Below are 13,864 nucleotides of genomic sequence, written 5' to 3'. Positions count from 1 at the left end.
AGTAAAGAACCAACTGAATAAATACCCGGCTGCAGACGCAGATCACGTTTTCATGATCGTGCGATAAACTATAAATGAAGAATGCGTTGCGCCTGGGGATATATCTGAGTAACTAAAACCCTAAGTGTGAATCGAAAATAATAATAATATAAAGTGCAAATCACAAAGAGTATAAAACTCAAATCACTTGCTGTATAGATCTTATAACCATGTACACCAAAGTGCCGTGTACATTAAATCACAAAGTGCAATGTGCATATAAAGCGTACCTAAATCTTGCGATATGACCATGACAATATAGATCTAAAACCATCTGTGATTAAATGTATAAAATACCAAAAATCCTTGAATAGGTGTGCATACTGAAAAAGTGTTATACATATAACACACAAAAAGTCCACTGTGATTATAAAAGTGAGGGTGAAAAAAATGATACAAAATAAAAAAAATAAAAAACACATATAAAATAAATAAACTACTACACGTGTGATTTATTTATTTTATATGTGTTTTTTATTTTTAGTGCAGTTGTACTCTGCAAGAGCATTTGCTCCAGAGCTTAGAAAAATGAGCCGAAGCTCTGCTGACCCCCATCATCCAATCATGTGCAAGTAAAAAATGCTGTTTTTTTTATCCTTGCATGTGATTGGGTATTCTTTGTAAAGTGAAGCTTTACCTCATTTACTAAGCTCTGGAGCAACTGCACTTTGCAAAGCACACAGTCTATTTGCCTTAATAAATCAACCCCATAATGTTTAAAGTATTCTGTTCACCTTTAAAGTGCTGTGCAGCAAGATCTGAAACTCTGGAGCAGTCATTTCAGCTCTTGGGCTTAGTGCTGGATGCTGTCTGTCACTGACAGTGGTCAGTTCCAGCCAATAAATTGGCTGTAACCCACGGAGTACAAGAAGTTAGCTTATCAGGCATTATCCCTGGGTGTATACTGCCCTTAACATTAGTACCGCTCAGTGCACCATCCAATCCTGTCCAGCCATAGCAGCTGTCAGCCTTTCATTACATTTGACAGGGTGTCTGCAATGGGGCTAGATGGTGCACCTGTGCCTTCCACCCACAGCTAAATGCCAGCGCCCCATGCGCAGGGGCCAAATGCCCAGTGTACAGGAAGTATAAGGCTCCTTTCACGCGGGGCGGACACGCTCAGTGGGAGATCGCATCATTGATCTCCGCTGAGCTGGCGGATTATAAGTCCGTCTCTGCTCACTGGGCCGCTGATTTCTATGGGGAGATCGGACGAAAATGGACAGCATGTTAGTTTTCATCAGATCCCATCCGATCCGCTAGACGGATGGCTGAAGGTATCGCCATACATCTGTTTTTAGCTGATCGGATGGCAGGCAGGTGTCAGTGGACACATCTCTGCTGACATCCGCCTGCCCATAGGAGTCAATGTGTGGCCCGCCGGATCCGCCTGAAAAACGGACTGGCGGATCCGAGCGGGCTTATTGTTTGAAAGGGCCCTAAGAGCGAGTAACTACGTATAACAGGAACATGTAAAGGTAATGTACAAATTAGCAGCAACCTACTAATACTCACCCCAATTCCATAATCCCAGGAATGCCCTTTAAGTGCCATAGGTTGAACCCCTAAGCGATGGCAGACAGTACCACAGCTCAGACTATGGCTTCCTTGCACTTTGTCTGCGATCACCCAAATCTAAAAAAAAAAAAAAAAAGAAAAAAAAAAAAAGACAAAATAAATACATAAAGAATGATTTGCAAAAACAGCTGAGAAAAAATGATAGCCATAAAAAAGTTTTTTTTAGATCTATACATATAATCCATCAATGTATCTGACAAAATAAAGACCTTATTGCTTCACAAAGCATTTTTTTTTTACTACAGATTCAGACCTGTTCAGGTATAAAATGTGGAGGAAAGTTGATGAAATCTTCTTTTCAAATAAATTAAACACATTTTACGTGTAGAGCCGGTAGGACCATGTAACAAAACTTCTTATCGAGCTAATATTCTGTATGAGAATTCTGATGAAGCAAGTCTGAACACATAGTCAGTATAAAAAAAATATAAATATAAAATTTATATAACGACGACAGATATGGTAAGACTTTTTATTGTAACCATCTCTCAGCAATGGTTGCGCATAGGCATATTTCAAATACAGCTGTTGTAGTGTGGCAGCAGTACAGGTTAGTTTCTATAAGGAAGGAATTAGAATATTTTATTGGGTGATCAATGAGTTTAGATCATAGCTGCTTAATTGCTTAGTTAATAAAGAATGTTCACCAAGCACAGTTTCCTGTGTGGCTTGTACAGAGTGATCGTTTCTAGATTTCCTAAGCTACTGTACACTTAAAGTATAAGTTCACCTTTACAGAAAATCTGTAAGGTGAACTTACACTGGACCCCCTCCCCATCGCACCTGGCTCCGCTGACTTTGAGGAGGGTCCAATGTAAGTTCACCTTACCCTTTAACAACAGATTTATAATGAATGATATAAAGTAACCAGTAGCAAATAATTATATTTCACCTTTTATGAGTAACAGAAGTCACTTAAATAATTACTGATTAGCTGACTTGGGCTAATGTATTTCCACAATAATCATGGCCCTAATAAATTAAAGTAGGTTTAAACTGAATGAGTTTAGTTTGCTAAAGAACGGTGTTTATAAGAAAAAAAAAAAAAAAAAAAAAAAAAAAAGCATTTTTTTCATAAAATACTGTTTTCCATCTTTTTTTGCACCACTGTGTTGCTGATCTCCTCCAGTCTCTTACAGCCACTGACTGCATGCCCTCCCTCCAGCCTTGGAGGTACCATCATTGCTCTGGACCAGCTTAGGGTGATCAGGAGGGAAGTAGACTGAATACTGGGCATGAGACAGAGCACATCTGTAGGCAGAAAAAAGTAATGTGGAATATATCTCTGAATTGAAGGTGAATAATGCTGCAAAATCTGCTTTGTTATTTTGTGTTTTAATTGGCTATTTGTATTAATCTTGTTATTTTGGGTGGCACTGCTTTACCATACAGCTCAAATGAGATTTTATTGACTGCGCTTAGCTCTACTTTAAAGTCCATGCGGCCTTCACAATTTTCCATTAAAAAACAATATTACAATTGGACTGGCACGAAATTGGGTTGAAAGCAAAATATTGCCCATAACAGGTGCATAAAGGAAGCGAAAACTTCACTGGAAATTGATTACCTAAATTAGGTATATGCTGGTGGAATCTTTCAACTGTACTTTCAAAAAGTCTGAAGATCCCATATCACTCCCCTTGTGTGTCTGTGCCATATCTAGGTTTATTGTGAGCAGTAGTGTTACCTGGCCCTTAGGAAAAAAGGAGATGCAGCTCACAAACACCCTTGCTCTGGAATGACACCGCCCTAGTAAGAACTGGTTCCAGGTGCTGGCTTTGCTGGTTTGCAGAGAGGTAGAAAGAAATCCTGGATAGCCGCACTCTGGGATAAAAACATTTTTTTTTTTCAATAAAATCCAAAACATACAGTCAATAGCAGAGACGTACAGGTTGGTAGACTGCTAACGCGTTTCACATCATTTGGATGCTTATTCGTAGCTAGAGAGGGATAGTAATAGTGTGATATAAATAGAAAAGTAAAAAAGTAAAAGAGGGAGGGCGGGGTATGCACGCTGGTAGAACAACCAATCACCGCGGTGCATAGCAAACCCACCCTCTCAGTGTAAGTAAAACAATAATGATCCTATTATAAAAACCTACACCTGCAAAAAAGAGGAGAGAAAACATCCATTGTTGACCAAACCAAAATGCATAAAGAAAAATATGAGTAGAAAAAACTATCATGCCAATATAAATCAGCATGAACTCATAAAAATAAAAGGTAGGTATTGGATGCTAAAACCCTCCACAGCAGGTGAAGCCGCAACAATGGAAATTTGAGTAGTTGGGAGTGCCAAAAAGTGTTAAACCATAAAGTCGTATAACCACAGGGTACTCTGCTCACACATTTGCGAAAACAAAAATACCCAAAAAATGTATATGTATGTACATAAACCTGAATAAAACGTGCATAGATGTGTGACAGCGCAGTCCCGACATAATGTACATAAGCACTCAAAAGCACTCTCACAACCCTAAAACAGCAAATGTGCATGAGCAGTTTAGATGAAATATACATACATTTTCATGAGATCAAAGCACAAGCATATTAAACATAGGATCAAAGTGTATGTACATTAAACATGGAATTAAATATATATATATATAAATCTGAAAAAGGGGGTCGGTCCAACTACCCGAAAAAGTGGTTACAAATGTATCAAAAATATCAAACATGTAGCATCGCATCCAAAACACTGTTACACATAGAATGTTTCCTATGTGGTTGAACATATATTTATATAATTTTTCACTATTGGCCGCATAGCTAACATGATATTGTCATGGGAGTTTAACATCAACAACAATGGATATTTATTCATACTTTTTTGTGGTTTATCTGGCATCTAATCCATTTCCATGTTTTTGTTTGTTTGTTTTTTTACTGTTTCTTCTTTTCAGCAAGTAAAGACTTATCTGACACCAGTGTTTTGGATGCGATGCTACATGTTTGATATTTTTGATACATTTGTAACCACTTTTTCGGGTAGTTGGACCGACCCCCTTTTTCAGATTTATATATATATATTTAATTCCATGTTTAATGTACATACACTTTGATCCTATGTTTAATATGCTTGTGCTTTGATCTCATGAAAATGTATGTATATTTCATCTAAACTGCTCATGCACATTTGCTGTTTTAGGGTTGTGAGAGTGCTTTTGAGTGCTTATGTACATTATGTCGGGACCGCGCTGTCACACATCTATGCACGTTTTATTCAGGTTTATGTACATACATATACATTTTTTGTGTATTTTTGTTTTCGCAAATGTGTGAGCAGAGTACCCTGTGGTTATACGACTTTATGGTTTAACACTTTTTGGCACTCCCAACTACTCAAATTTCCATTGTTGCAGCTTCACCTGCTGTGGAGGGTTTTAGCATCCAATACCTACCTTTTATTTTTATGAGTTCATGCTGATTTATATTGGCATGATAGTTTTTTCTACTCATATTTTTCTTTATGCATTTTGGATTGGTCAACAATGCATGTTTTCTCTCCTCTTTTTTGCAGGTGTAGGTTTTTATAATGGGATCATTATTGTTTTAATTACACTGAGAGGGTGGGTTTGCTATGCACCACGGTGATTGGTTGTTCTACCAGCATGCATACCCCGCCCTCCCTCTTTTATTTTTTTACTTTTCTATTTATATCACACTATTACTATCCCTCTCTAGCTACGAATAAGCATCCAAATGATGTGAAACGCATTAGTAGTCTACCACCCTGTACGTCTCTGCTATTGACTGTATGTTTTGGATTTTATTGAAATAAAGACGTCCTTATCCCAGAGTGCGGCTATCCAGGATTTCTTTTTACCTGGCCCTTGCTAGATTCTCCACATATTCCTATGGAGAGTTAAGTAGGAATATGACAGGGAACACAGACAGGATCCATGGTTGCAGGAAAGAAAATTGCACAATCTATGGCCTGCCTTATCCAGACCAACAGGTAAAAGGAACAAAGATTTTTTTTAACTTTCATTTTCTGGGTGCTTGGACTACTGAGGTCAGAATCAGTCGTCAAGGGACATTAATTTAATTCACTAGTCCGCTGCAGGCAAAAGGAAGCATTTCCTCCGTGTCCTTCCACCCAACGATCACACTGCAACAATATTAAACTTAGATTTGTGCAGATTAGGAGATATTCACAGATGTTGCAGCCAGTGAGGTTAATGACAAAGACACATAACCTGGGAAAAAGCGTAGACAGTGTGCTGCTGAAGGACTTCATTTAAAAGGTAAGTCTCCCATAATGTGCTAATATGCAGTGCATTCTAGCACAGTATGACAATAACCTGCAGTGGGACCATTTTTTTTTCTACAGAGATTGTTACCGCTTTAAGAGCAATCCACAAGGTGAGAGGCTGACCTAGGTCAGACATTTTTAAATGGCACAGGTACCAAAATATACATGACTCTGGCACCTCTGAGCCAGCATCTCTATCATCTCTGAGTCCCAAAAGTAGGACAGTGACAAAGATGGCTCCATCCTTCTTGAGAAAATGTACTGTCAGGGGAATACTGCAGTCTTACAGTGGGGACGGAAAGTATTCATACCCCCTTAAATGTCTCACTCTTTGTTCTATTGCAGCCATTTGCTAAAATCATTTAAGTTAATTTTTTTCCTCATTAATGTACACACAGCACCCCATATTGACAGAAAAACACAGAATTGTTGACATTTTTGCAGATTTATTAAAAAAGAAAAACTGAAATATCACATGGTCCTAAGTATTCAGACCCTTTGCTGTGACACTCATATATTTAACTCAGGTGCTGTCCATTTCTTCTGATCATCCTTGAGATGGTTCTACACCTTCATTTGAGTCAAGCTGCGTTTGATTATACTGATTGGACTTGATTAGGAAAGCCACACACCTGTTTATATAAGACCTTACAGTGCATGTCTGAGCAAATGAGAATCATGAGGTCAAAGGAACTGCCTGAAGAGCTCAGACAGAATTGTGGCAAGGCACAGATCTGGCCAAGGTTACAAAAAATGTTTTGCTGCACTTAAGGATTTCTAAGAACACAGTAGCCTCCATAATCCTTAAATGGAAGATGTTTAGGACGACCAGAACCCTTCCTAGAGCTGGCCGTCTGGCCAAACTAAGCTATCGGGGGGAGAAGAGCCTTGGTGAGAGAGGTAAAGAAGAACCCAAAGATCACTGTGGCTGAACTCTAGAGATGCAGTCGGGAGATGGGAGAAAGTTGTAGAAAGTCAACCATCACTGCAGCCCTCCACCACTCTGGGCTTTATGGCAGAGTGGCCCGACGGAAGCCTCTCCTCAGTGCAAGACACATGAAAGCCTGCATGGAGTTTGCTAAAAAAACACCTGAAGGACTCCAAGATGGTGAGAAATAAGTTTCTTTGGTCTGATAAGACCAAGATAGAACTTTTTGGCCTCTATTCTAAGCGGTATCTGTGGAGAAAACCAGACACTGCTCATCACCTGTCCAATACAGTCCCAACAGTGAAGCATGGTGGTGGCAGTATCATGCCGTGGGGGTGTTTTTCAGGTGCAGGGACAGGACGACTGGTTGCAATCAAGGGAAAGGTGAATGTGGCCAAGTACAGGGATATCCTGGACGAAAACCTTCTCCAGAGTGCTCAGGACCTCAGACTGGACCAAAGGTTTACCTTCCAGCAAGACAATGACCCTAAGAACACAGCTAAAATATCGAAGGAGTGGCTTCACAACAACTCCGTGACTGTTCTTGAATGGCCCAGCCAGAGCCCTGACTTAAACCCAATTGAGCATCTCTGGAGAGACCTAAAAATGGCTGTCCACCAACATTTACCATCCAACCTGACAGAACTGGAGAAGATCTGCAAGGAGGAATGGCAGAGGATCCCCAAATCCAGGTGTGAAAAACTTGTTGCATCTTTCCCAAAAAGACTCATGGCTGTATTAGATCAAAAGGGTGCTTCTACTAAATACTGAGCAAAGGGTCTGAATACTTAAGACCATGTGATATTTTAGTTTTTCTTTTTTAATAAATCTGCAAAAATGTCAACAATCCTGTGTTTTTCTGTCAATGTGGGGTGCTGTGTATACATTAATGAGGGAGAAAAATGAGCTTAAATGATTTTAGCAAATGGCTGCAATATAACAATGAGTGAAAAATTTAAGGGGGTCTGAACACTTTCTGTCCCCACTGTAGTGAAAGGTAATATATGCCTGAAAGTACACTTAGTATACTATAAAGTATGCATTTGCAGAGAGGGAGGGTGAGAGCTGTTAGGTCAGCAGATGGAGGGCACTCGTTCCCTAAAGAAGTCCAGCCTGAGCTCATTAACTGGGCTTCTCCTAAGGGTTACAGGAGTGCACTTCATTTTGCACTCCTGTGACCCATTTTCAGGAGAGAGCGGACTGAAGTCTCTGCTGACATCACACAGATCAATCCAGGCACCGCGTCATGCCGACTCTGGATTTCTGGATCCGCCTGCCTGCATACTGTATATTGCTTCCACTTGAGAGGATCACCTTGACTGATATATAGAAAATATATTAATTAAAACTTATTAAATTTATGCAAAGCCAAATCTAGTTGTAGCATAAAAGGATTCACAAACATGGGGCACACATCTTTCTTACCATAGCTTATAAATGGTACAGAAATAAAAAATTAAAAACACCTGGATGTAATATTTTTTATAACACAGTGTGTGGGGCTTGACTAATCTGGGTGGAGACAGACGGTTCTCTGATCACAGAGCTGTAAGTGTAAATGTTCGGAATGGGGATGAGGGATGCGCGATTGTTAGTTCTCCATACAGACACCAAGGCTTTTGTTACTGGGAAGCTTCAGACCATACTTTATGCTTGATTTCCCAGAAGGGGCAGATTTACTTGTGCTCCAGAGAACTGTTTGGTTGACACTGTATATGTTGTTGATTTTATTCTGCTCAGTTACATAGTTAATCTGGTTGAAAAAAAAGGCACAAGTCCATCCAGTTCAACCAGCAAAGAAAACAACACAATCCAATAGAAAACCTCCATATACACTATCCAATAACCACAGCTGATCCAGAGGTAGGCAAAAAACCCTAATAAAGCATGATCCAATTTGCTCCAGTGGGGGGAAAAAATTCCTTCCAGATCCCCCAACAGGCAATTTGATATTCCCTGGATCAACTTTACCTAGAAATATTAGGATCCAGTTATATTATGTGCGTTTAAAAAATAATCCAGGCAAATCTTAAAACAATCTACGGGGCTGGACAGAACAAACTTTTGAGGGAGTCTATTCCATATTTTCACAGCTTAGTTTGAAGAAGCCTTTCCGTATTTGGATCAATCCACCACTGATTCCTCCAGTTGTACTCCCCCCTTGTATGTATGATGCATGCATATTCTTAGCCTCCAGGTGCATAACTTTACATTTATCAACATTAAACCTCATTTGCCACATAGTTGCCCAATTAAACAATGCACTGAGGTCAGCTTGTAAATTTGTAGACATCCTGTAAGGAAGTTATTCCACTGCATAACTTAGGGTCATCTGCAAAGACTGAAATGGTACTGTTAAAGTGGTTTTACACTCTGTACTACCACGTTTACCTACAGGTAAGCCTATATTAAGGCTTACCTGTAGGTTCTGGAAATATCTCCTAAACCTCCACGGTTTAGGAGATATTTACAATAAAGCTGTGCACTGATGTCTACGGCGCATGCGCACTTTAGAAAGGGCAGAGCGTGCCGTTTCTAAAGGGGTCATGCCGTGACTAGCGGCTCCCGTGCACATGTGTGGGAGTGACGTCACATGACTCTGGCCAGTCACAGAGCCAGAGTACGTGGCCCCGGAAGGAAGAGGGGTGAAGATGGACGCTCGCTGCTAGTGGGGACAGCGGTGACATCGCAGGCTTCGGTTTCAGGTAAGTGGCACATAATGGGCTACTATGCATCTACCTTTGCAGGGAAATAAAGAGGAAGTAAAACCCATCAGGGTTTACTACCTCTTTAATCCCAGACCCTATATCATTTATAAATATATAAAACATTTTTTTTTTTTACAGGCACTTATATAGCACCGTCAGTGTGCCGTTTTACAGTGCTTTACATAATGTTCATTCACATCAGTTCCTGGCCTCGAGGAGCCCACAGTCTAAGGTGCCTATCCCATATACATGCATATATACACTCATTTAGGCTAATTTAGACAGCATGTTTTTGAAGCGTGGGTGAAAACCAGAGTACCCAGAGGAAACCCATCCAAGCACAGGGAGAACATGCAAACTCCGGGCAGGTAGTGTTCCGACTGCGATTTAAACTGAAAACCACAGGGCTGCAAGCCAGAAGTGCTAGCCACTAAGTCACTGGATTTTTCAACTGTACCTCTAGCCCTAAGTCCTAGCTGAAAATCTGAACAGTGGTCAGATCCGGACAACCAATACAGAAAATGGAAAAGTGAATAAAGCATTAGTAAGCAAGTACAGCCTGTGTATGTATCATACAAATATGACTGTCCCAATCTACATACAGAGAAGAGTTTTCTTTTGTATATAGATATATATTCATAAGATTTCCTTTAAATTGCAGTTATAACATTTACATGTACGTTAAAAAAGGTCAGAGACTCCTCAGAGGTTTTTATTTACCCTTCTACTCCGAGTCCAGCATAACAATGCCCCAGGTCACTGATAGGTCACTTAGGTCTTGTTCACTGTACAGTCGTGGCCAAAAGTTTTGAGAATGACACAAATATTAATTCTCACAAATTCTGCTGCTTCAGTGTTGTTAGATATTTTTTGTCAGATGTTACTATGGTATACTGAAGTATAATTACAACCATTTCATAAGTGTCAAAGGCTTTTATAGAAAATTACATTAAGTAGTATTGCAATTACATCTGCAGTATTGACCCTTCTTTTTCAAGACCTCTGCAATTCGCCCTGGCATGCTGTCAGTCAACTTTTGGGCCACATCCTGACTGATGGCAGCCTATTCTTGCATAGTCAATGTTTGGAGTTTGTCAGAATTTGTGGGGGTTTTTTTTGTTCACCCGCCTCTTGGAGATTTACCACAAGTTCTAAATGGTTTTAAGGTCTGGGAAGTTTCCTGGCCATGGACCCAAAATTTCCATGTTTTGTTCCCCAAGCTACTTAGTTATCACTTTTGCCTTATCCTGCTGGAAAAGGCATTGTTTTTTACCATTCTTTATTCATGGCTTTGTTCTTGGGCAAAATTGTGAGCGAGCCCAGTCCCTTGGCTGAGGAGCAACCCTATACATGAATGGTCTCAGGATGTTTTACTGTTGGCATGATACAGGACTGATGGTAGTGCTCACCTTTTCTTCTCCGGACAAGGTTTTTTTTTTTAACCAGATACCCCAAACAATCGGAAAGGGGATTCATCAGAGAAAATGAATTTACCCCAGTCCTCAGCAGTCCAATCCCTGTACCTTTTGCAGAATGTCTGTTCCTGATGTTTTTTCCTGGAGAGAAGTGGCTTCTTTGCTGCCCTTCTTGACACCAGGCCATCTTTCAAAAGTCTTCACCTCACTGTGCGTGCAGATGCACTCACACCTGCCTGCTGCCTTTCTTGAGCAAGCTCTGCACTGGTGGTGCCCCGATCCCCCAGCAAAATCAACTGTAGGAGACAGTCCTGGCTCTTGCTGGACTTTCTTGGATGCCCTGAAGCCTTTTTCACAAAGGCAGTGGAAATATTTTTTATGGGATTATGTTCATTTTTTCATTACAAAGAGGTAAAAAACAAGTGAAAGACCAAAAAAAAAAAAAAGTATAGCTGTGGCTGCTGCTGTCCAAAATTCATACACAAATGAGGACAGAAAAAACAATCAAAGGGGTGAACAGCGCTGATCAGCAGACATAAATATAATCCTCAGAAGCGGAGCAAAGACTTTTTATAATTAAGTTAAAAAAATAGGATTTTTTAAAACAGCTTACCTGTAAAATCCTTTTCTTTCGAAGGACATGACGGGACACAGAGCCACAGTAATTACTGATGGGTTATATAGGGTATCGCTGGTGATTGGACACTGGCACACCCTATCAGAAAGTTCAACCCCCTATATAATCCCTCCCCTTGCAGGGATACCTCAGTTTTGTAGCCAAGCAATATAGTGTATTAGAAGAGGGGTGGGACCTCTGTGTCCCGTGATGTCCTTCGAAAGAAAAGGATTTTACAGGTAAGCTGTTTTAAAAAAATCTTATTTTCTTTCTCGAACATCACGGGACACAGAGCCACAGTAGTTACTGATGGGATGTCCCAGAGCAATGCTACCTGAGGGGGGGGAACCACGACCAAGTAGGGTGCAATCAGACTTGAGGACCCTGTACTGCTGCCTGCAGCACACTACGCCCAAAGGCGATATCCTCATGCCTTCTCACATCCACCTGATAGAATCTGGTGAATGTATAAACTGAAGACCAGATTGCGGCCTTGCAGATCTGAGCCATCGAGGCCTGGTGATGCACTGCCCAAGAAGCACCAGATTATTGTGGAATGTGCCTTGATCTGAAACGGAGGAATCTTCTGTTTCAAACCGTAAGCTTGAATGATCAATTGTCGAATCCATTTAGAAATGATAGCTTTTGACGCTGCCTGTCCTCTATTGGGACCCTCTGGCAGCACGAACAAAACATCCGTTTTGCGAATCTGAGCAGTTGCCTCGAAATAGGCCTTGACTGCTCTTACTACATCCAATAAATGTAGTGATCTCTCTTCCGGAGAACACGGATCTGGAAAAAAGGAAGGCAGAACAATGTCCTGGTTTAAATGAAAATCAGAAACCACCTTCAGCAAAAAACTAGGATGAGGGCGCACTACCACTCTATCCTTGTGTATAAGCAAATAAGGCTCCTTACAGGAAAGGGCTGCTAATTCTGAAACTCTTCTAGCAGAAGAGATGGCCACCAGAAAAATGAACTTCCTTGTCAACAAGACCAAAGGAATCTGACTTATTGGTTCAAAAGGCTGTTTCTGTAACACAGCCAGGACCAAGTTCAAGTCCCAGGGGTTTAGGGGCGCTTTAACCGGAGGATTAAGACGCATCACCCCCTGCATAAAGTTTCGGACCAAAGAATGCGAAGCAAGTGGCCGTTGAAATAATACTGATAAAGCCGAGACCTGGCCCTTGATGGTACTCAAGGCCAGCTTCATCTCTAATCCTATTTGTAGAAAATCAAGAATTCTACCTATGACATATTTCCTGGGATGCCAACCTCTGGATTCACACTAGGATACACAAGCTTTCCAGACTCTATGATAAATCATCCTGGAAGCTGGCTTCCTTGCATTGATCAAGGTAGATATGACAGGACCTGAAAGCCCACGACTCTTCAGAACGTGGGTCTCAATAGCCAAACCGTCAAATTTAGCATTTGTAAGGCAGGATGGAACACTGGACCTTGAGATAACAGGTCTGGGCGTACCGGTAGGGTCCACGGGGAACCCACCGTCATCCTTACTACTTCTGCATACCAAGTCCTTCTGGGCCAAACGGGGGCCACTTCCTTTCCTGCCTGATCCTGCGAAGGAGTCGTGGCAGTAGCAGAATAGGCGGGAATGCGTAAATCAGTGAGAACCGGTGCCACGGAATCACCAACGCATCCGTTCCGCATGCAAGAGGATCCCTCGCCCTTGCCACAAATTTGTCTAACTTTTTGTTGAATCGGGATGCAAAGAGATCTACATCTGGGACCCCCCATCTTTGGCATATGGCCCAAAAGACGTCGGGGTGTAGAGACCATTCCCCTGGGAGTAACTGCTGGCAACTTAGATAGTCCGCCTGCCAGTTCTCTATCCCTGGAGTAAAAACTGCCGATATGCATGGCACATGCATCTCTGCCCAGACTAAGATCTGGTTCACCTCCTTTTGAACAGCTCGGCTCCGGGTGCCTCCCTGATGACTGACATAAGCCACTGCTGTGGCATTGTTGGACTGGATCCTGACCGGGCAGCCCTGTAACCTGAGAGTCCAGGCTTTTAGGGCTAGATATACCGCCCGGATCTCCAGAATGTTGATGGGTAAGGTCCTCTCTGTCTTGGACCATATCCCCTGAACCGCAGACTGTTCCAGAACTGCTCCCCAACCTGACAGACTGGTATCTGTTGTTACCACCGTCCAGGTAACCGGTAGAAAGGATTTCCCCTTCTGCAGGTTTTCAGGTATGAGCCACCAATTGAGGCTCTGACGCACCACCTGCGACAGGTGCATCGGAAAGTCTAATGCCTGAACCTTCTTGTTCCAGGTCGACAGAATACTGTGTTGC

The 13,864-nt window shown here is 41.4% G+C and overlaps 1 protein-coding gene across 2 annotated transcripts in view; it reads right to left on the bottom strand.

Moving 5' to 3' along the window:
* The window catches only part of TECPR1 (tectonin beta-propeller repeat containing 1), a 167,060-nt gene that overhangs the window by 8,910 nt on the left and 144,286 nt on the right, over positions 1-13,864 (bottom strand). For both annotated transcript variants that reach the window (XM_073591001.1, XM_073591002.1), the window contains one exon: positions 1,555-1,674. In XM_073591001.1, the coding sequence (XP_073447102.1) occupies positions 1,555-1,674 (120 nt within the window). The remainder of the gene's footprint in view (positions 1-1,554; positions 1,675-13,864) is intronic.

This window comes from Aquarana catesbeiana, linkage group LG06 (assembly GCF_042186555.1).
Source record: "Aquarana catesbeiana isolate 2022-GZ linkage group LG06, ASM4218655v1, whole genome shotgun sequence".
In the NCBI taxonomy this organism is placed as follows: domain Eukaryota; kingdom Metazoa; phylum Chordata; class Amphibia; order Anura; family Ranidae; genus Aquarana; species Aquarana catesbeiana.
This window is presented reverse-complemented; position numbering and strand designations above follow the sequence as displayed.